Genomic DNA, 24,397 nt, shown 5'->3' with positions numbered 1-24,397 from the left:
TTATCTATCACATACAAGTACCAGGGGATAAGTACTTCAATATAGAGTGGTAGAGGGGACATGACTCATCTCACTTGTGCTCTAATAGAGAAATATTGAGTATACACTTTACCTTAACTTTTTTTTAGCCCCTTACATCAGAGCTTAGGGCTTACTCCTGAATCTGTGTTCAAAGGTTATTCCTTTGTTATTTGTTATTTGTTATTCCATATGTGGTGCTGGAGATTGTACCCAGATTGGCTGCATGCAAGGCAAGCAGCTGACCCACTGCAGTATCTCTTTGGTCCCCTCATTTGATTATGAAATAGCTTTTATGGAAGTTTCATGATATATTTTTCTGTCTTCAAACAAATGATGCTGCCTCCCCTTCACACAATAAACACTGAAGGTATCACACACATTTGTTTTCTTTCTATGTGCAAATGCTGGAAAGGAGCAGAGATGATTGATTTCATAATTATGGCTTATAAGAGATATTCAAAAGTAGCATACTCAAAATCACAGTTGTAATGCTCTCAACCAAATAAAAGAGAATCACGTACCATTTTGTGGATGATATTTGAAATAAAAGTCGACGACTCGAATATACTGTTCCTTGAACCACAATCAGAGTAATTTTACACATAAACCAGTTTAAGTGGTGCCATATTCCATCTCCAGAGTGATATACAACTATGTGGTTTATGAAGTTATATTCATATGTGTTGGATTAAAAATGACAAGTGCTATATATACAATAAGTTTGGAACAAAGGTGAAAGAAAAGAATAGCATCTTCTGAGCATTAATCTAGCAATCCCTTAGTTTCTTTTTTTAATTATTTTATTTTATTTGGGGGGGGGGGTTGGGTCACACCCAGCAGCACTCAGGGGTTATTCCTGGCTCTGCGCTCAGAAATTGCCCCTGGCAGGAACTGGGGACCATATGGGATGCCGGGAACCACCAACCTCCTGCATGAAAGGCACATGCCTTTCATGGATAGCATCCATGGTGGATGCTATCTCTCCGGCCCCAATCCCTTAGTTTCAATTGTTCGAACTATTTTCCTTACCTGCAAATTGTATCATCTCTGGTTGATCACAATGCAGAGTATTTGTTGTTCTTTAGTATTCTAGTATGATAAATAAGCACTTTGGATGGTAAAACCATGATTTCCCTTTGAAACCAAAGCCTTTGTCCTGTTCCTCTAGTGCAGAAATACTGAGACATTGTTTACATTTGCTGCTCCCACCAAGTTGTGGAGTCATACCTCTAACTTTAACTGGTTCTTTCTCTATTGTTTGCTTCTGTCTTGAATTATGGTATTAATGAATTGTGTTTTTTCAGCTCCTCACTTATTTCTGCCTAAGTTTTAATAACATAACAAAAATCAAAACTAATTTTTTCTTTCTCTTTTATAAAAAAATACAGGGCAATCAAGAGCAGCCATGATACCTCCCAAGCATCCTCGGCAGCCTAAGGGAGCTTCGGATGACACCGTAGCCTTTGGTGAGAAAACAGACCAAGAAACACTTAGTGCTTCCCAGCCCACACCGCCTCCACTGCCAAAGAAAATGATTATAAGAGCCAATACAGAACCAATTCCCAAAGACTTCCAAAAATCTCTGGAAACCAGTCTTTGTGTTGTGGCTAATCCTACCTATGACATTGATCCCAACTGGGATGCCAGCAGTGCTGGCTCTTCCATCAGTTACGAACTCAAGGGACTGGACATTGAGTCTTGTGACTCTTTGGAGAGACCGTTGCACAAGGAAAGGCGTTTCCCCTCTGCAGCAAACAGCACCTCCAGCCTAACCACTCTCAGTATTAAGGACAGATTTTCCAACAGTATGGAGTCCCTATCCAGCCGGCGTGGTCCCTCTTACAGACATGGACGAAGCATACAGAAACCACAAAGACAAGCACTTTATCGAGGACTTGATAACCGGGAAGAAGTAGTTGGCAAAATCCGAAGCCTTCATACTGATGCCTTGAAGAAATTGGCTATTAAATGCGAAGACCTCTTCATGGCTGGCCAGAAAGACCAGCTCCGTTTTGGTGTGGACAGCTGGTCAGATTTTAGGCTAACCAGTGACAAGCCATGTTGTGAGGCAGGTGATGCAGTTTACTATACAGCTTCATATGCAAAAGATCCACTTAATAACTATGCAGTCAAGGTAAGAAAACTTAATTCACACACTGGGATGGACTCATCCTTCTTTTCTCGATGCCACACACACAAAAATGATTATTGAAGTATCTGCCTTATACCAAATGTTATAAATAAATGGAGGCCTTACTATCTAGACTTAAAAACAGACAAGTAGAGAAACAAACTAACCACCTTGTGTGCTGAGTGCTATAATACAGGTAAATGGGTATATAGGGACTTGGAGAGATCCTAACTTAGATGTCAGGGAAGTTTTTTCAGAGTAGGTAATTCTTGAACTGGATTGGCTTAGCTGTAAAAATGTTATCTGTTATATACTTTCCACTTCATGTTTCTGTCTTTATTCTCTAGCTAATCAGAGATCATTGTCTAACGCTGTTCTACAATTCCTGTGCTTTTTGAGAAAATATTTTTATGGAGGAAGACAACCAGTGTTTGTTGATAACTTTTTTGTTTTGTTGGAAACTTTAGTATGGTTATATAACTTAATTTTACATCAACTTTATGAGGTTAAGATCTTTTTATACATTTGACTGATGTGGAAAATGAAGCTCAAATGTCTCTTAGATAGCCTCACGGGAAGCTGACTTACTTACACAACTTAACTTACAGCTATCCAATTGTAAAATTGGAGTTTAAATATGGCTCAGACTCGTGGCTCTCATAACAAGTATTTTGTCAATGTTACATACTATTTTCTTTTCCTTATTTATTGAGGGCTCCCAAGTGATGTTTGTGAGGCCTGGGACCACTAGAGATTTTCAGCCAACCAAGCTGTTGATTCTTTTTCTAAAAAATGATTACTTTATTTAAACACCATAGTTTAAAAAGTTATATATAATACAGTTGTTTCTGGAATTCAATATTCCAAGACCAGTCTAACCACTAATGTAACATTCCTTTCACCTTCGTCACTAGTTTCCCATGCACCTCCCACCCACTTGGCAGACACAAAATAAATTACTTTATAAAATTTGTTACAACTAAATAATAATGGAATTATGAGGGAGGGGAACTTCAGTAAAAGATTTGTGAAAATTATTATATCTCATAATGGGTTCACTAATCACTGTTTGAAGGTTTGTGTCTACTTAAGCTTTCTGTATTATTGTTTTTGTTTGTGAAACTTAGGAGGCTTCTATGCTACTTTTGCTTTTAATTTGGTGTATTCCTACTAGGTGTCAATAATGAGGAATTTGATTTTCTTTTATTTGGGTCACACATGGTGATGCTCAGGGATTACTCTTGGCTTTGTATTCAATATTTATTCCTGGCAGGCTCAGGGAACCATGTGGTATTCTTAGGATCAAACCCAGGTCAGTCACCAGCAAATCAAGTGCCCTACCTACTGTACTTTCTCTCTAGCCCCTGGTATTAAGGAATTTGGAGGTGTCACTCCAGGAGTTCCAGGATTGTGGAGCTGGATGTGGGTGTGGCTGCTGGAGCTTCTGGAAGTATGAAGGGATGGTATGAAGCTGCTAGCCCCTACTCTGAAAAGACCCCAGAATATTCAGCCCCCAAACTGGCATTCTTGGAATTTTTGTAGGTTTGGTATCTCTGCTGAAATTAGTAGTGGAGATGTGAAATTGGGCCGTTGATATGGCAGCCAAACCGGAAGTATGTGTATGGCTGCTGGGGTTTCAGCAGAGCAGGAACTCAGCTGCCCCACTCCCAAGAACACCCCAGGGTTTGTTTGTTTGTTTGTTTTTTATTGCAATGGCAATGTACTCGTGAATTTTAGCAGCTTTGCTCGCATCTCTTTCAAGAATAAAATGAGTCTGTGGAGGTAGCTGATGAATTGACACGGAGTGACTGCTGAGGCTCCCAGAGGTACTGAGGGGTGGGAATAGACTGCCTGCCCTCACTCAGAAGCTGATTTCAATGTGATGGTCTGAGAGTGCTGTGCTGCTCAGGCCTTCCATGCCCTGGATATTCAGAGGACCACAGCAGGCCTGTCAGTGAGTGAACCCAGCTTTCGCTATAGAGCCCATTAAACTATCTCCTGACCTACTTAGTTATGCTTACATATATATCAGCTCTTCCAGACAATGCATGTCTTCAAAAGGGACAAAACTCTTTAAAACACTGTTCTTGTTTAATTATATTTGCAATAGCCATAAACCATTGGCATCATTAATGTAATAAATAAGGCAAGAACTTTGAAGACTAGAAGATCTCATTTTAAATTCTTACTCTTCCACTGTGTAGTTTTGTCACAAATTGCTTTTCTAGGTCTTAATTTCTTCACCGTTTTATTTGGGGAGGATGTGGAGGCACTAGAGAACTAAATCTATATCTTCATACATGCAAAGCATACATTCTATCATTGTATTTTATTTCTGGCCCCTCGAGTTATTCCACTATAAAAGGGGACAGTAGATACAGAGAGTTAGTACAGACTTTGCATTGAATGTAGCTGACCCTGGTTTTACCCCCAGCACCACATATGGTTCCCAAGCATCGCTGGGAAGTAATCCCTGAGTATAGAGCCAGAACTAATCCTTGAGCACTGGTAGGTACGACACCTGCCATAAAAAGGGGGCAGGATATTAACTATACCCATCTTATGGAAATGTCTAGCTAACGGAACAAAATGGTACTGAAAAGTACCCATTTCTTTCACTACCCCTGTACTTCTTCCCTAGGTTATTTCTTTATTGCTAGATGACAGAGCAACAATCTATATGCCTCTATTCCTCTTTATATATGTTATAGTGGCAGTCCGTCTACTTTGTGGGATTGAGGTGAGGATCAAATAAGATAATACATGTGAAAAATACAGAAGCAGGGCCAGAACAATAGCACAGTGGGTAGGATGTTTGCCTTACATACGACCGACCTGGTTCTATCCCCTGAATCCCATATGGTCTTCGAAGCCTGCCAGGAGTAATTTCTGAGCTCAGAGCCAGAAGTAATCCCTGAGTTCTGCTGGGTGGATGTGGCCAAAAAAAAAAAAAAACCCAACCCCAAAAGCCCTATGTAAACTTAAGGTGATATTCTCTATTCTTACATTCCCTCTTTACTGTTTCTAGTCACTGGTTAAAAACCAGTTAACGTATTTAAATGACTTTCCATGCTAATTTGGCTCAAAAATTTAAAAATTATGATGTCTTAGTAAATTGATGGATAAGGTAAACAATTGGCACTACCTATCAAGGCCCAGAATATATACTTGAACCAGACCTTTAGCTAGCTTCTCTCTATAATAGAAGTATTGATACCACTTGACACTGTGGCACTGAGAGCAACTCTGTCCCTAGCCTATACTTTTTAGATTAAGCCAAGGGAAAAACTTCAGAGAGGGGAATCTAGATTCAAGTTGATATATTACTATTGGAGAATCAAGATATTCTAACTATAACAAGCTAAACACAAAATGGACCTATCACACTAGTAGTCCTGGGGCTAAGGTGGAGATACGGGATGCATGCGGGTAACTATGATGGAGGGAGGTCAACATTGGTGGTGGAAATGACCCTAATTCATTGTCACTATATACCTGAAATAGAACTGTGAAAGACTTGTAGCTCACAATGGTCTCAATAAAAAATTAATATACAGATATATTACTATTGAATCTGAAAAGACATTTGGAGAATGTGTAACACTCAAGAGCTCAAGAGCTGTTATACCAATTGGGACTATTGGAGCCTTATCTATTTTGGACCTTTATTTCTCTAAGATCACCAGTGCAGAATGAGTACCTATTTCAGAAAAGGTATTGAATTGAATTATGTTCTTTCAAAACACCTGAGAGGTATGACTTGACTAACTTCATATATTATTACCTTGCATTCTTGTCTCTTTCCCAAATCAATAGTCTTGTATTGATTTCTTTGCTTGTAATGATGCAAAGCAATCTCCAAAGAACAGGTGGCAAGTGGTTATACATTGGGAGTTGGTGGCACTTTTAATAAGGATGTTGCTCACTAAATGGTGAATCTAAATGTCTCTTGAAGGACTGAATATTTCTAGAAGTAACTAATTGATGTACAACTTTAGAGGAATTAACTACTAGGAAATGGTGAAACCTACCTTTGCAGAGATAAGCAGTATGTCAACAGTTGATTCACATAATTTTATACTGTTTGTCTCTTTAAAGTATCCCTTCCCTGGGGACTGGAGAGATAGACTAGATCCAAAACTTCTCTCTGGTTTCCCAAACACCACCAGGAATAATTCCTGAGTGCAGGGCCAGGAGTAACCCCTGAGTATCAACAGGTGTAACCTCAAACCTTCTTAAATCAAAAATTTTAAAAATAAAACATCCCCAGACTAGTGGAATTTAGAATGAGATAGCAAATGTGACTGCCTCTTGAAGACAGGAAAATCTTTAAAGTGTTTCAAAAGGAAATAAGTGCTAGAATCTAGTAGTTTGAAAACCAATAGTAATTCCTTCAATACCAAATCTATTGCAGAATTGGAGTGCTAGGATCATTACTTTGGCTATTGTTTTAGTTTGTTCAGACTTCCGTAAGAAAATGTTATAGACCAGATTATTTAAGTACGCTATTAATTTTCTCAGAGTTCTGAAAGCTTTAAAATCCAAGATCAAGGTTCTGACTTACTCACTTTCTAGTGAGAACTTTTTTTGCTGGCCTGCAGATGGTTGCCTTTTCCCTGTGTCCTCATAGAACTAAGTGTTCAAGGGTCTCTCGGATATCTCTTCTTATAAGGTACTCTAGTCCATAAGAGGGTCTTACCCTTATGACCTCATTTTACTTGCAATATCTTCTTTATAGGACCTGAGCAATAGTAGGGTAGGATGATTGCTTAGCATGCGGCCAACCAAAAGTTCTATCTCTGGCACCCAGTATGGCCCCCTTGAGTCTGCCATAAGTGATCCCTGAGTGCACAGAGCCAGGAGTAAACCCTGAATACTGCTGTGTGTGACAAAAAAAGCAACAACTAAAACAACAACTTCATTGTAGCCTATAGGCATTAAACCAAATATAATCACATTGGGAATTTATACTTTAACATATGGTTTGGTTCACACTTCAGCCCATATTATTCTTTCCTTGGTCCCCAAATTTATGTCTTCATCACATATAAATTACTTGAATTCATTTGAAACCTCAAAATATTTTTTCAAATATTTATTTTATTGAAACTATTGTGATCTGCAAAGTCTTTCATAGTTGAATTTCAAATATACAGTGAAACAGGGCCATTCCCACCACCAGTGTCAATCTCCCTCCACCCATGATCCCAGTGTACATCCTACATACCAGCACCTTCTGTCCCCAAGGCCTGCCAGTATAACAGGCCCATTTAAGTTTAGATTGTCTACACCACACACACACACACACACACACACACACACACACACACACACACACACACACACAGACTGACACATCAAGAAGTTCAAGAACAATCAATGCTAATGCAGATGTGGGGAGAAAGGACTCTCACTGCTGGTTGAAATGTTAACTCATCCAACCTTTTTGGAAAACAATATGGATATTCCTCAAAAAAACTAGAAATTGGCTGTAGAGATAGCACAGCAGTAGGGCATTTGCCTTGTACACGGCCGACGCAGGACTGACATGGTTCCATTCCTGGCTCCTGCCAGGAACTATTTCTGAGCACAGAGCTAGGAGTAACCCCTGAGTGCTGCCGGGTGTGACCCCAAAACAAAAACAAACAAAAAAACTAGAAATTGAGTTTTTCTATGACCCAGCAATACCACTCCTAGAAGCCCAGAATCACAATGCAGAAAAGTCCTCTGGACTCCTACATTCATCACAGCAGTATTCACAATAGCCTGAATCTAGAAACAATCTAAGTTTCATATGAGAGAATAAAAAAAGGTACATCTACACAGTAGAATGTTAGGAAATGGTTAGGAAAAATGAAGTCATGAAATTTATTTATACCTGGATGGATATGGAGAGTATATTGCTGAGCAAAATGAGTCATAAAGAAAGGGACAAACATAGAATAATCACACTCATTTGTGGGACATTAAAAACAGATAGTATGTTAATAATATCCAAAGGCAATGGAGACCAGCGCCAGAAGAAACAGTCCATAATAAATTTGCCATAAATAGCATAGGATTGCAGTTAGGGCAGAGAAAGGACCACTATGACAATCAGAGTTGGAAATGGTCACTCTGGACAAGAACTGGGTGCTGAAAGAAAATTAAGTGAAATACGTGGTACCCCTTCAGTTAAAAAAAAAATTTAGACTGTTAAAAAGTTTAGGTCTCTTGATTTTATTGTTGTTCACTTTGGCTTGAATATTCTGTCTTTTTTTTTCTCCACCAGTCCATCTGAGACCACTTGGCCCTTGGCCCCATCCTTTCTTTTTTCCTTTTTCCTTAGTTTTATAGAAAAATGCAGAAATAGTGGTAAAACAAAGTAATCTGTGTCCCAAGGTTCTCTGAGAAAGGTGAGAGCTCCTATTTAAAAGATAAAAAAAGAAGAAAAAGTGTGTGTGTGACAGGGTTTTTGTTTTGTTTTGTTTTGTTTTGTTGGTTGTTTGCATAGGCACAGCAAAAGTTGGGGAAAATAATAAGGAAAACCTTTGGTCTAAAAACAGACCCTGCCCATGAAGCATCCTGTCATAAGACCAACTGCAGCCTCCAGGCACGCTAAATTGTCTAACCCCAAAGTCTTCCTTTGGGATCCCAGTAAAAGTTCAAAAGAAGTTCTCAATCACAGTAGCCACAGTTAGGTTTCTATTAATTAGAGATCCTGATTTTGGCACAGATTTTATGTTGAAGTGAGGGTGTCACAGAGCATGTTCTGGTTACCTCTCACAGTGCAGGGAACTTGGCATCTCACGGTGCATCTCACACTGCATGTGGCAGTGCAGGGAACCCTGCCCTCAAAGCAAGTTGTTGCTGTTTCCAGTCATCAGGATGTCATATGAACCCACTCTTGAGCAAGTCAGTGCCAGGGCAGCATTAGGGCTTCCTTGGTAGAAGTTCAATTCCTGGTACTAGTGCAGAAAACTGTGCCTGTTCCAAAGGATGGGATCCAAGGTTCAGGGGTGAATGGTAATTGTCTGATTGTCTGAAGCCTAAGCCAAGTCACTAAGACAAATGTTCAGGGTGAAAGGCCTCACTGCAATATAAAATTTATGAGTTCCTATTCAATTAGATAAAAGTTTGTTTTCATATGTAAGAATTCAACCATTTTAATGTGCCTATGTAAAAAGGAACAATGCCACATAATACTACTGGTGCATATGGGGGTAAAATAACTCGTTAAACAATCCCTATAACCTGGTGGTTCTAACATGAACTCAGAACCCAAGAGATTTATCTACTAGGATTTCCTATCCCAAAAAAGGAATGGAGAAAACTAACTCTACATAAGGAAATAGACTATTAGAATTATACCTATTAATAAACAATTAGAATTATCCCTATTAAGAGACAATTAGAGGTATGCCTATTATGGAAATACATCTAAAGCAATATATGAAGGAAATACAGATATCCCCTTTATGTCTGGGGGAGGGGATAAAATCTGGAGCATCGTTTCAGCCTGCGACATGGTTTTGTGGAGTCTGTAAAATGGCTCCCAGAAGTCACCAGTCAGGAAATGTCCTCGAGCTGGGGGCTTCTCAAAGACAGAATCTGGTAGCAAGTAACAGTCCACAGCGAATGAAGCCTCAAAGAACTTAAGTCAATTTTAGTATCAACTCTAAAGCCTTATCTAAATATCACCTAATCTCTTAGAGGTAAAATTGGTGATTCAGTTCTTTCTGAGGCAAATTTTTCTCCAAATTAGGTCATAAAACTAGACAAGTTATGTACTTTCAAAATACAATTGTGGTGCTTGCTTTGGCAGCACATATACTAAAATTGGAACAATACAGAGAAGATTAGCATGGCCCCTGCGCAAGGATGACATGCAAATTCGTGAAGCGTTCCATATTTAAAAAAAATACAACTGTGGACATCCATAGGACAGATAATCTTAATTGAAGTAGGATAAATCAGAAGAATAGTTCTGATTCTACAGCTAATCTAAAATCTAGGGCTCAAGAGTCATTATCTGACTCAGTATAGTCCAGTGCTTCTCAAATAGTGGGGTGCGCCCCCAGGGGTAGCACAAGGCTCCGTAAGGGGGGGCGCGTTTGACCTCGGCAAACACTGTCATAACAAGCTAAGCCCTGTGTTTGTCTCTGTCTGTCTCTGGAGCTGAGAGTCCCTGCCTCCTGCTGCAAACCCTGCTTCGAAAAGCTATGCATTGCAAAATGTGCTCATTGTAGCCATTCATCCAGATATCACCTCTGATTAAAAAATCAGCTCAAATTATTTTATATATTTTTGTTTTGCAGGTTAAAGTTTTTTATTTTAATAAAGATACTATTTGCAGCCGCATGAGGGGGCATGAAAAATGTTTTCTTCTTCCTGAGGGCATGACAGAAAATAATTGAGAAGCACTGGTATAGTCCCACAGAGTCCCATTGACTCTGTTGTACATCTTACTCCTTTGAATCTTTGCAAGGACCTGCCCCAGGGCTCTCTTCCAGGCATCCTACCCTAAGCATCAGGCATGGTCTTTCTGGGCTTCAGAATCTTGACGCAGCCCTGTCCTTCGAAGGAGAGGGAAGAAACAGCTTTGTGCCCTGGATCAATGATGAGAGTAGTAGCCCTGATGATCTGAGCCACTTAAGTTATTTTTCCCTTTCCTTCCAGATAGTTCCAGACTGTTCATTCTCACAAATGAAGAACTCATGTTCCAGTCTTATAGAATCCAAAATGTTTGACATCCTGTCTTATTTCCTCCTTCTGTCTCTGTCCTTTCAGTTGAGACTAGCAGTGTCATTGATGGTGAAAATCCCATGTCTATTCCTGGCCTCTGCTAAGATGACTAATTAAATCCATGCATCATTCCCCTAATCTCTTTATCAAATGGATCTTCAGCTCTACCCTTCGTGTGTTTTTTAGAATACACTTTTTCATTTTTTACAATATGGATAGAAGGAGATTTTTTTCGCATCAGGGAGCAGGGAATGGGAGGGAGCATTCTGGAGCCTATACCTGCAGTATTCAGGGCTTGCTCATGGATCACTCTTGGTGGTGATTGATGATCAGGGAACTATATCCGTGCTAGGATTTAAAGCAGGGTCAGCAATGTACAAGAAAAGGTTTCTTACCCTTATACTCTCTCTGATCCCACCTTTTCCCATTCTTAAATTGTACCTTTTTGCTTAATGATGGCTTCTTCAACTCTTCTATCTCCTTTCACCTTCTATTCTAGACAGTAAATAAAACCCTCCTTTGTTAAAGAATCTTTGCTAAGGAATATCCTTAGCCTAATATAAGCATACAGATTTCAACTTTCTGCAAAATACTAAAATACAGTTTAGTCAGTTCTTTGTTATTTTACAAGAAAGATCATCTTTTCTCCAATCTAACATGTTCCTTACTTGTTTTTCTGTTTGTTTTGGGGCCACACCCAGCAAGGCTCAGGGATTACTCTTGGCTCTGCGCTCAGAAATCGCTTCTGGCAGGCTGGGGGACCATATGGGATGCCAGGAATTGAACCCAGGTCTATCCCAGGTCAGCCTCGTTCAAGGCAAATGTTATCTCTTCAGTCCCCATTGTTCCTTTCTTCTGACTGAGACCTTGCCATAGCAATCTGTTATTGATTATCTAGGCTTTTTCTATCTGTCTTAATATTCTTGAGCTTCTTCTCAGAGACTCTTCTACCTGTTTAAATATTTGTGACAATAGGTAGAGGAGCAACAAAAATAAATAAATAAATAAATAAATAAATAAATAAATAAATATTTATTATAGTAGAGCCTCTCTTCTCAGTATCAAATTCATAGTTTAATTCTGTTCTGGCTGCCAAAACAAAATGTGATTGCCTGAATGCATAGTTTTGGAAGCTAGAAAAGAAGACTATTTTCCTTATCTATGAACAGCCACCTTTTCCTGTGGAGACCCAGTGACTGGCATGTGTAAAATTAGTGGTTAGGGCTTCATGGTCTGAATTTGCATTAGATGCAGGTCACCCATATCTTTATTTTCATCCAGTGTTAATAGTTTTAGAAGGCATCACAAGAGAATAAACAAATATAAATTTGAGTTAGCTGAAGTGGGTTCAAATTCTGGATTTCTCCCTGTGTATTTATTTATTTATTTTTATTTGAGGATCATACCTAACTGTGCTCAGGAGTTACTCCTAATTCAGTTCTCAGAGATCACTCCTGGAAATGTTCAGGGGACTATTTTCATAGCATGGGCTTTCTCATCAATAGATATTAATTGCCCTTCTCTTTTTTTTTTTTTTTTTTTTTTTTTTTTTGGTTTTTGGATCACACCCGGCAGTGCTCAGGGATTATTCCTGGCTCCAGGCTCAGAAATTGCTCCTGGCAGGCACGGGGGACCATATGGGGCGCCGGGATTTGAACCAATGACCTCCATGCTATCTCTCCGGCCCCTTAATTGCCCTTCTCACCACATTAAGATCATTACAGTGTTGATGTGTTTATAAAGCAAAACTGCCTTTGTAGACTACAAAATATATATGATATATTGAAATAATGTGTGTCATTAACAATAGTGGCAAGTTAGTGTTCAAAATTTAGATCACTGTTATTCTACTTTAATATTTAGCACTTGGTGCTAGTGCTCGTACAGCAGATAGGGCCTTTGCCTTGCATGTAGCTGACCTGGGTTTGGTTCCTGGGATACCATATGATTTCTTGAGCCCAGGAATAATTCCTGAATGTAGAGCCAGGAGTAACTCCTGAACATCACTGGGTATGCCCCCCCCCAAAAAAATTAGACATTAACCTAAATATATTTAATAAATTCTACACTTAGAAATTTCTTTCTCATTATTTCAAAGACATAAGCATCTTTTCTTAAAATTATGAAAGAAAGCTACTAAGCGCTAACATCAAAAATTTAAGCACTGCCAAAAATTAGAAACAAACTAAGTGCCTGGTATTAAGAAAACAATTTAATAAATTATGGCACATCAACCCAAAGGAATGTTTCAGCTATTAAAAATGGTAATTATGTAGACTATAAAATATGAAAAAGGTTTTTATGAAACAGCACATGAAAATAGAAAAATACAAATTGTATGATCATAGCTTTTTAAAATTTGACCTACAAAATGGTAATATGCAAATAATTTCTGCTAGAGGCAATAATTATAGGTCTTTGGGGGTTTTGCTTATTTTTTATAAGGGCCTCCCCTGTGGTCCTCAGGGACCCTAAAGCTACTTGAGGCAATAAACTCCTAGAGGCTCGGTATTTGGAACAGCAACATGGTGCTACCAGGGGTTACCTGGGATTCGGGGGTCATTGATGCTGGACATTAACCCATGCAATGTATGCACTTTACTTTTTATTTAAATTTATTTATTTAAATTTTATTTAAATTTATTTTAGATACTGTTTTTGAGTTGTTCATAATACAGTAATTTCTTTTTTTTTTTTTTTTTTTGGTTTTTGGGCCACACCTTGTAACGCTCCTGGCTATTCGCTCAGAAATTGCCCCTGGCTTGGGAGACCATATGGGATGCCAGGGGATCAAACTGTGGTCTGCCCTAGGCTAGCGCGGGCAAGGCAGACGTCTTACTGCTTGCACCACCACTTCAGCCCCATAATACAGTAATTTCTGACACTCAATATTCCAACACCAATCCCATCACCCCTGTGTCATTGCCTCCACTATTATTATCAGTTTCCCAACCTCCCCAAAGCCTGCCATTTGGCAGTACAATAATTTAATATTTATTGGTAAAACAAAATGGTAAAGGAATTCTAGAGTAAAAACTTTATTAAAAGAAAATTTGTGAAAAGTATTAGGAATTTACATGGCAGTATGGTCCATGATTTTGAGGATCTGGGGAGCTGGGCTGATGAGCTCATATGGTGACAAGAGTGGTTTGTGGGGGGGGCCTCCAAAGGCCCCTGTGCAATCAGCTTCAAGGCCTGCATTTCCATGATTTTTTTTTTCCTCCTAGTTGTGCCTCTTATTCAAGAGCTAGATAAGTCTATGGCATTGGATACTTGCACATGATGGCAGAAAGTTCTGGGTCTTAGGTGTGGCTGCCAGGACTTCTGGACGTATAGAGTGGGGTGGGGCCGGAGCAGAGAGGGGGACAGCCCAGCCTATCTCTAGGATATCTCTGGAGATGTCAAGCCACAAAATTAGCATACCTGGAGTTTTCTGGTGCTAAGAGTCTCTTGCATTCTACTTCCTTAATCTATCTTCTTAACCTCTGAAGATTTTTTTTAAATATAAAAGGATGTGGCTCATATGGTAGACCATATGCCTCACATGCATTGTAGCTCTAGGCTCAACTCATTGCCAATAAGAAAAGTAAAAAACAAAATTGTTTTCACAGCCCCATCCCATACAGACAGAATCAGAATCTCTAGACAAGGCCTGGAAACTGTACGGGTAGCAAGCACCCCATGTGGTTTCTGTTCACAGGATTTGGACTTGTGACTAAGTGGTTAAGAATTTGGTCTGTTTATGGGCCAAAGAGGTGGCGTAGTGGTAAGGCATTTGCCTTGCATGAGGCTGACCTTGAATAGGCCGCAGTTTGATCCCCGGCATTTCATATGGTCTCCTGAGCCAGGAGCGATTTCTGAATGCATAGCCAGGAGTAACCCCTGAGCATCACTGGGTGTGGCCCAAAAAAACAAAAACAAGAAAAAAGAATTTGGTCTGTTTTATTTTGTCTTGAATTGCACTTGGTGGTGTAGGGAGACCCTTCCTGGCTCCATTGGTTCCAGCAATGCTTGGAAGACCATTCAGTGTTAGGGATTGACCCCAGGGATCCTGCCTGTAAAGCAAGCACTCCAGGCCATTGAGCTTTCTCACTGATCTGAGGAATTTGGGCTTTTAAGTCAGAGATACTTCAGTGTACATTTATCTTTAACAGTTTAATAGTTTTTTTACTTGGGTCCAATTACTTGCCTTTTCTATGCCTAGTATCTTTATCTGTAAAATGGAGAAACTACTTTATTCTTATTAAAGCCATTGTGAAAAATTGCAGAAGCCAATATATACATAGTAATGTATATAAGACTCAAAGCATCAGTTGGCATAAAATAAGAATTCAATAAATGGAAATTATTTCTTCCTCCGCTCTCTTCTCCTGGGAATCTAAAGTGTTCCTATTCTCTTAAAGAGTATAGCTCTGCGAATTTTCTTCTCTCATCATCTAAGAACCTATTGGCAGTTCCTCTGTGTACTTTCAATGTACACTCTTTTCCTAGTGGATCTTTAAGTACCCTGTCTACCTCGTGAATTTTCCTGCTATTGCTTCAGCTATCCAGTTGACCTGGGTTTGATACCCCACCCCTGAAGATCATGCTAGGAGTGATCGACCCTAAAACACACAAACTACAGTTGTACAACTGCACAATATATTTCCATTATACAATTAAAAAATTTCCACCTGGCTCCACTTTTACCCCCAAGTCTGTCCATGGCAGAGAACATGGTTTATTAATGCTTATCCTTAGCACATAAGAGTATCATATAATGACAGACCTTCAGTAAGTATTTTTAGCATTTCCACAAACATTTTCTTTTTTTTTTTCTCTTTTTGTTTTTGTTTGTTTTGGGGTCAACTTGGCAGCACTCAGGAGTTACTCCTAGCTCTACACTCAGAAATCACTCCTGGCAGGCTCAGGGGACCATATGGGATGCTGGGATTCGAACCACCATCCTTCTGCATTCAAGGCAAGCACCCTACCTCCATGCTATTTTTCTGGCCCGCACAAACATTTTCTATATGAAACATTATGATATCTGTGTAGGCTCATAGAAACATATATAAATAAGACAAGTTGTTGTCCAAAGAGCTTATATTCCAGTAAGGAAAATAAAAGCTTAAATAACTCATAAACAGGATAGATTATAATGACAGATCAATGTGGGGTAGGTGGAGATGTAAAACTGATGAATGAAAAATAATGAAGGAAGGAAGGAAATTATTGCAAATTTTTGCCTCAGGACCAATAAAAGTGGGACTCGTGTGTCCACTTTACATTGTTCTTTGTGGTATTTAAGATAGTAGAAAAATTGGTAAATTAATGGAAAATTAATATCTGAAGAAATTGATCACAAAAGTTGGATAGTGATAGCTGAAAATGTTAAACTGTATTTTGTATTTCATTGGAATTTGTTAGTTTTGAAAATAGAGTGATAACATAAGGTTAGTGACTTTAACCTTATAATAGAAGACTTAAGAAAGACCGGAAGCAGGAAGCCCATCATTATGCCATTGCAATAGCCCAGGTGAATAATAATGAAATCTGAAATGGGGCAGTGGTATAGAAACAGGTAGTGCAAGAGCTGAGACAGATGGTCCACTGTGTCTAGGAATAGTTGGATGAGGGGCGAGATCAAATATTGTTAAGGTTTCCAGAAGAAACAACTTCAGTATGGCAGTGATGCTTTTAACTGAAATATAAGCCTGAAAACTCAAAAAGACAAGCACTCTGTGGCACATGCGCATAGAGCAAGCAACTCAAGAGAGCTCAGTAGCCATATATGAATAGGGATTTTATACCAGGAGCAAGTTCCTGGTCAGAAATATGATTACCCACTCTTTATAAACTAGATTTATTCAAACTGCAGACAGTATTTGATTATGGTGATAGATCCTACAAATTGGGAAAAGGCTCACATATCTAAGACAGCCAAATCAGGAGCATTTGTGAAAGAAGTAGCAAAGGGCAGTATGTTATAGACCAAAATGTGCTCTAAAGCCAATGCAGAATAATGAGAAGACATTAGTTTAATCTCTGGTAAATAAGAAAACAATCTCAGCAATTGGTGGAAATGGATCCCAGATACTGGGAGAATGGTAAGAAAGGAGGTAGGCAGGGGCTGTGGACAGAATAAGTACTGAATACATTTTTGTTTGTTTGTTTTGGGTCTATACCCAGCAATGCTTAGGAGTTATTCCTGGCTCTACACTCAGGAATTACTCCTTGGAGGTGCTCAGGGGACCACCTGGGGTGTCAGGGATCAGATCCAGGTCAGCCATGTTTAAAGCAAGTGCCCTACTCTCTGGACTATTGCTTTGGCCCGAAGCATAATTTTTTAATAACTTGGTGAAAGAAAGGCCAAATTGATGGCCAGATAGTATTTAACCTTCAGCTCCTAGTTCTATCTCATTCGTGTCTTTTTTTTAACATCCTCATCACCATTTGGTGAGCCACCACCTGCAAATCTGACCAGCTGTCTCTTTGGGCTGCATAATGGCAGCCTCCAGTCCTTAGTTTCCCTGCTTTCTAAATAAAACTGAAACATGAACTTAACTCTGCTGCTCTAAATAAAATCTACCTTGTCTTTCCTTCTTTTTTCAAAGACTGGGTAGCCACTAACCAAGCACGTAATTCTCCAGTACACAAAAGTCAACTTTAGACTTGCAGACTTTCTGTACAGAAAGAAACTGTGTCCAGAGAGGAACAATTACTTTGGCCAGCTTTGTAGCAGGCCTCCTGGCTCCTCAGAACCTTTCCAATTATATCATACCTGAGTCAGAAGATTGGACCTGCAGTGCCTCCTCATTGTCCATGAATGGACAAATGACACCCTTTTGTGTGGGAGCAGGATGTACAGTTGGTAAAAATATGACTCATTCTCAGTAGGACATTGTTCTTTTTTTTTTTTTTCCTCTTTTTTGCTGCTCTCAAGAGATCATTTTATAACAAATACTGCTACATGAGACCACAAATGAAATTAGTCTGAAGAAGATAAAAATCTCACATGAGCAATAAAGGTTTCTGGCAGTTCTAAATTTAGGCCAGTAAGGATCTTCTCTTTTAAAGTAGTCCAGACCTTTGTTTTCAAAGACAGAACACACAAAGCTCAGTGGAGAAGTCCCCTTCCCTATTACAGCAGTAGGTCGGCTCCCTTTCCCCCAGCAATGCCCGGAATCTAGTTAAAAGCTTTTAATAAAGTAGAGGTAAACTGTGGAGACCGGCATCTTTATCACATTTTCACTCCAGAGTCTCTGTTTATCTCATTTGGGTGATGCTGAGAATGCAAGACACTAAATAAAAAACGTTAACAAGAATATCTGTGATTGTTAAAAATTTACAATTAGTTCAGACTGTAGACACAGACTCTTGATTACTGGGTTAGTGAGAAGGATAAAAGAACTGTAACATGGCTGGTCCGAGTGCATGGTGTTTCCAATTAATCGATCACAGCCAGTTACAGATTTCTTTGTTCCTTCTCCATTCCCAGTGCTTCACTTGACTAGCCTTAAAAAAAAAAAAAACTGTGGGGCCGGGCGGTGGCGCTAAAGGTAAGGTGCCTGCCTTGCCTGCGCTAGCTTGGATGGACCGCGGTTCGATCCCCCGGTGTCCCATATGGTCCCCCAAGCCAGGAGCAACTTCTGAGCACATAGCCAGGAGTAACCCCTGAGCGTTACTGGGTGTGGCCCAAAAACAAAAAAAAAAAAAAAAAACTGTAACATAGAGATCACTTTAATTTTCATAATCCCACACAAATCCGCCCAACATTGAAACTTGGCAGAAAGCAACTGATCAGCAGCCAACTCCAGGTAATCATAGCCACCTTAGCTAGGTATCCTCCCGATTGCGGGACTGAATAGAACTCTGGTGCCTAAGAGTCTCAGCTGAGCGTTGGTGTAGAAAGGAGACTTTTGGGTTAGTCGTGCAATGTTGGAATTATAATGAAATATCTACCGGAAAGATGGCTTTAACTAAAGAAGTGAAAGGACATCATAGAGAATTACAAATTGATTAAGCTTCTAATCTAGATCCTGAGCTGATTGTTGAACTCCTCCAAGAATATTTGATGAGTTTAAGTCACAAATAAAATAAAACCTTATAAATGCTGCTTTCTTGAGTCTCCGAGACTCCAAAATGGGTTTGAAGGAGTGTCAGCATTTCAGCAGCTATTCAAGTTTTAAATTGCCTCAGTCTACCTGACACGTCTCAGTGTCGATTCATATAGCATAGAGTTCTGACTACTGGGCCAACATTTATATTTTAATATTTGATTCATTTTGAATATAGTCATAATAACAGTGAGTTTCCCTGGGTCTTAGCTCTATAGCAGGAAGTAATACTCATCCTAGACAGATGATGGAAGTAAAGTCAATCCGTGATCAGCCTGTATCCTGAGTAAGCTTGTACCAAATACTGGAGATCAGTTCTGAAGTTGCAGATTTTCTTTCTCAACACTTTCCCACCTGCAGCTGTGCTTTTGTGGAATGTGACAAAATAGCACAGATGGTATAGTGTGTGCAATCTTCAGTGTTTCTCATTTTTGTCCCTATACAATTCATTTTCTACTCGATCCATCTCACTTAAGGTTCACTGAGGCACTGTAAACTGCATGGAGTAAGATGGAAATGATATCCCTGCTGAGAAAGTGGAAGTAGGTTGAAGGCGTACAAGGCCAGCCGGGCCCATAATGGAAAAATAAAAGCTCGTGTAGAACAGTTTTGAAGAGCCCTGTATTTTGTAATTATTGCTTTCTTTGGGGAAAAGGAGAGAAAATTGAATGGGATGATGAAGAGCAATGTTTTGTGCAGTGCATAACCACTGAGCCTGCAGGGCAGCTTGGTTTTAGCAAACAACCCTCATTGTTCTGATTTTACTCATTTGCATATTCAGATCATGAATGTTTACTGCTCAGATTTGTCTGCCATTGCCCCCTCACCAGCACCTTACCAACTTCCACCCATTTTTCAAAAAAATATCCACATATTCTAGCTATTGTAGGTAAGTAAACCTGTCTATACCAGATCAAAATGCTGTTCTCAGCATTTTGTACAGACCTAGATTGTGTTTAGGGTGTCTGCTCTGTGCTAAACCTAAATAGAAGTAAAAAATTGTTGTTTTGGGGACAAACCCAGTAATGTTCAGGGGTTACTCCAGGCTCTGCACTCAGGAATCACTCCTGGCAGGCTAAGAGTTCCATATGGGATGCAGGAGATCAAATCTACATTGACTGCATGCAAGGCAAGTGCCTTACCACTCACTGTACTATCATTCCCGTGTTGTATACAATAGTTTTGAATGTATATTTTAAATATAAAGATATATGTTCTCGGAATAGTCAAAAGTTGTGATTACTTTAGAAATGAAATTATACAGGGCCGGAGAGAGATAGCATGGAGGTAAGGCGTTTGCCTTTCATGCAGAGGGTCATTGGTTCGAATCCCGGCATCCCATATGGCCCCTCGAGCTTGCCAGGAGCGATTTCTGAGCGTGGAGCCAGGAATAACTCCTGAGCGCTGCCAGGTGTGACCCCCCCCCAAAAAAAGGAAGTGAAATTATACATGATGTAGAAGGAATGAAGGTAGAGGATACTTAGCACTTTCTGTCTTTGACAGAATTGATAGATGACAATGGCTCCGAAAGAATACATAGGAATCCTTCAGGCAGATGAGTGGTGAAGACCGGCCCTGATCAGCAGTATTCATTACCTGGGAAATAGAAGTGGATAAGGAGTAAAAAAATAAGACTGGAAAGGGAAGATAAGCCATGACTTTAATCTGATGAAGATGACCAGACTGGAACACCAAACAGAATAGATACCCAACCTATAACAAGCTGTAAGGTGGAGACCAGTTACACTAGGATTCTGGGGGGGTAAAGGAGGGATATGTGGGAGATAAGCTGGGAACAGGAGTGGAGGGAGGACAATATTGGTGGTGGGAAAGCCCTTCATTTATTGTCACTATGTACTGTAAATAATTCTGTGTAATGAACTTCAGTTACAATAAAAAAAAAATAAAGAAAAAGATGGAGGGAAACCACTTGGAAGTTTAAGTAGTCTACTTTTACTTGTTTTTTGTTTGTTTGTTTCTGAGTTTCGGGCTAAACCCAGCAGTACACAGAGCTACTCCTGGCTCAGGGACCATATGGGGTGCAGAGTTCAAATTCAGGTCAGCTACATGCAAGGCAGGTCCCCTACTCAATGTACTATCTCTCCAGCCCCTACAATTTTTTAGGGGAATTACAGAAGAACAGTTGAAATCTTTTTTAGAATTCCAGGCAAGTGATCCTAGTTTCACTAGAGATGAAGAAAAGAGGATAATTTGGAAGTTACTGAGGAATAAAATCAATGTAAATTGGTAATTAATTCAGTGCAAGAAGTGAAGGGAAAACCCAGAATAAACTTTAGTTTTCATCCAGAGGAGAGAGAGAAGAGCAAAGCCAAGATGTTGGATGGCAAGGGTATACTGAAAGAACAAAGGGCTTAGTGAGAAGAGTTAAAATTTGGTTCTTTTTAATTTAAGGCATCGATGGGGTGGTGTGTATGAATGAGTCTCAAGTCAGGATAACAAGTCACCATCCTATCCAGATGATGAAGCCATAAGCTTCACACATAGAGTGTGCCGTCAAAGCAAAGGGACAGAGACCCTTCCCCACACACCAGCGTTTATTTCAAGGAGCCTCTGGAAGGGAAGGGTCTAGTAAAGAATGCCCACCCATTTGGAACTCTGTTCACTTTGCTTCAGATTGCTGGGTCCTACAGGTGGGAGGTGCTGAGGAGCCTTCAGATATCTGTTTGAGGACCCAGCTAATAGGAATCAATATTTCTCCCCCTTTTCTGCCCTTACTCATCTATATTAACTGTGGAACAACTGATTTATTCTATAACCATGCCATCCTGTTTGAATAACCAGTGCCTCTCTACCTATTTCCTACTTTGTTGCTTTGAATTGGATGATCTGTTCTGCAGCCAATATTGAAAGGACAGCAAAGCAAACATCCTTTAAGCAGGTCCCAGGTGTTGAAACAATTCAGAAAGGGTTAGCAGTATCCATTACACACAATGCTACCTTCTCCCTGGCTGCTTTGAATGGAGCTCCTCAGTGAAAGCCCTTCCACATCCCCCCAATCCCTCTACCTCCCCACCCACACAGAGTCTGCTTTTTAAGTTAGGCTGTCTAGGTTGAGAGCACGATTACAAATGTACAGGCTTTATAATGGCAAATTTGCCTCAAAGGTATGTGGAGTAGTTGCCATGAGCAACACAGAAAATGAGCTCCTGTGCTATAATGGATATTTGGAATCTAACTTTTCAGGTTCTGTGTGTGAGATTGTTGTCAGGCTATCTCCCCCATGAAGATCCGGTGTGTGTGTGTGTGTGTGTGTGTGTGTGTGTGTGTGTGTGTGTGTGTGTGTGTTTTGACCAGGCTATCTCCCCCAGAAAGATCAGACGTGTGTGTGTTTTTACCTGAGGTAGGAAAGTCTCTTGAGAGAGTAATTTGGCTCTGGTTCTGGAAGCGTGGTTTTAATTTTCATTTTCCAACAGATGATTTGTCAGTGGGATTTTGTTCCACTTGGAACTCTGTCCACATTGCTTCAGACTGCTGGGTCCTACAGGTGGGAGGTGCTGAGGAGCCTTCAGATATCTGTTTGAGGACCCAGCTAATAGGAATCAATATTTCTCCCCCCTTTTCTGTCCTTACTCATCTCTATTAACTCAGACAAGCACTGGATTTACCTTCAAGCCGCTGTTTGTAGCTAGACATTTATCTTGCTGGTGCTTGTGTAGTAACTATTGATGTTCTGGCTTCCCTCAGAGGAGCTCAAGATGGTGCCCCTCTTCAGGAGTCGCCATGGAGTGGGCAACGAAGGCAAATGAGCACTGTGCCACCCACGAGGGGTGACTTCCCAATTGTGCTCTTCATATGAACATTCCCTTTGCATGGATTTGACGTTGCAGGCCTTTTTCTTTAGAAAAAGACCCTTGTCGCAAAAGAGGAGCTGATGTGAGTGTATTTATTTTCCAGACCCAACCTTCCCCTCAGGTTTTGCTCTCCTAAGATACATCAGTGATACTGAAATTACAGCTCCCTCTAGTGTCGCAGTAATCAGGCTCTCCAGGGATTTTTCTTCCCATTCAGAGAATGTCCCATTCAGACAGCCTAGAATCTGCCAAAATTGGCAGCATTTTAAATGGGGTTTTCAATACAAAGACAAAATAAATACGAAGTGACTTCTCTCCCGATAGGAAAGGGATGCATATACAAAGATACAGGGCCATTTTGGCGCCAGTTTAGTTTCTATTTTTAAATTTAGGAAGAGCCTACAAGTCTTGCAGAAAATCGTCGTCTTAAGGAATGCAGTCTTGCTTTTGAGATTTCTCAAGTTCAAGCCAGCTACCCTTTATAAAGAAGGAATGTGAATTCCTTCCAGGAAAGATAAATGAAAGGGGAGGAGGCCAAGGAGAAGTTACTTTGATCTCTTGTTGAGAAAATAACTGGGTAAGGAAAGAAGGAAGGAAAGGGGGAGACACCAAAAAGAGTCATGTCCATTTGTCCTGAAAAGGGTGACTTGTTTTCTGAAATAACTTTTGGACTAGAAATTTATCATGTGAAGTCGGGTCATTTTAAGTTTTTTTAAAGAACTAAAGGAATCATGTTATTAATATTTGAAAAATGGGCACTCTGGTGCCCAGAATAATATAATACTCCTACCTAAATTAAAATCACTGCAGGCTCCATAATAAAGATTTATGAGATACTCATCATATGAGAGATTCTATTATAGAAATCTCCATAGGTCTGCTTTTTTGGTTTTAAGTGTGTTCATGGTTATGAACCAATTAAAAGCCAAGTCTATTGTTTCCCTCTTCCCTGCTAATCCCTCTTCCCTTAAAACTAGAGCGACTGCTCCTCTCAGCCTGTCTACATATTTTAAGATGAAGAGATAAGGCAAATCCACCTACCCAGGTTAGCTTTCTACACAGACCATTTCCTTCAGAGCTTCCAGAATGACTGAGCAATTTATCACGTCTTTGTAAATCACTTTGAACCTTTATCTCAAGTTAGTCTATGACGCTGAACATAAATTCTTGTTGTAATGTCTGTGTTCTTATCTACTCAATCTCACAAAGCTCTGGAAAACCTTTAAAAATGTGTGTATGTGTCCATGTGTATCTGAAAATTGAGTCTGGATACAACTTGAATATCATAATTAGAATATTTTCTCTGCTTCTAATGCTAAACCTTAAAGGGCTAGGTTTTATTCTATGCAAGCTGGTATGATTAGAAACTTCAGATTAGCCAACTGGTTGTCTCTCTGGCTCTTAGGATGCTGGTCTTGGCTCAATTCTGGCTGCTGGTGTTGTTTCTTTGTCAGTTCTGATATGTCCTGGCATGGAGTTGAATAGTCACAATCCCTCCTTAGCAGTCCTCTACCAAGCCTGTGGTCACAATTCCTCACTGTTCTTGGAAGTGACTCTCTGGACTCAGAGGAAAGGCAGAGAGGGTAGAGAAATAATACAGAGTTTAAGGT

General features: G+C 39.8%; 1 protein-coding gene and 1 non-coding gene across 2 annotated transcripts in view; both read left to right on the top strand.

Annotated features, from left to right (window-relative positions):
• The window catches only part of PEAK1 (pseudopodium enriched atypical kinase 1), a 101,232-nt gene that overhangs the window by 71,233 nt on the left and 5,602 nt on the right, over positions 1-24,397 (top strand). The window contains exon 4 of the mRNA XM_049777577.1: positions 1,410-2,155. Coding sequence (XP_049633534.1) covers positions 1,410-2,155 — 746 coding nt within the window. The remainder of the gene's footprint in view (positions 1-1,409; positions 2,156-24,397) is intronic.
• LOC125996618 (U6 spliceosomal RNA) lies at positions 9,941-10,047 on the top strand. Its single transcript, XR_007491308.1, has one exon. It is a non-coding gene; the product is annotated as a U6 spliceosomal RNA (small nuclear RNA).

The sequence above is a fragment of the Suncus etruscus genome, chromosome 1, assembly GCF_024139225.1.
Source record: "Suncus etruscus isolate mSunEtr1 chromosome 1, mSunEtr1.pri.cur, whole genome shotgun sequence".
Lineage (NCBI taxonomy): Eukaryota > Metazoa > Chordata > Mammalia > Eulipotyphla > Soricidae > Suncus > Suncus etruscus.
This window is presented reverse-complemented; position numbering and strand designations above follow the sequence as displayed.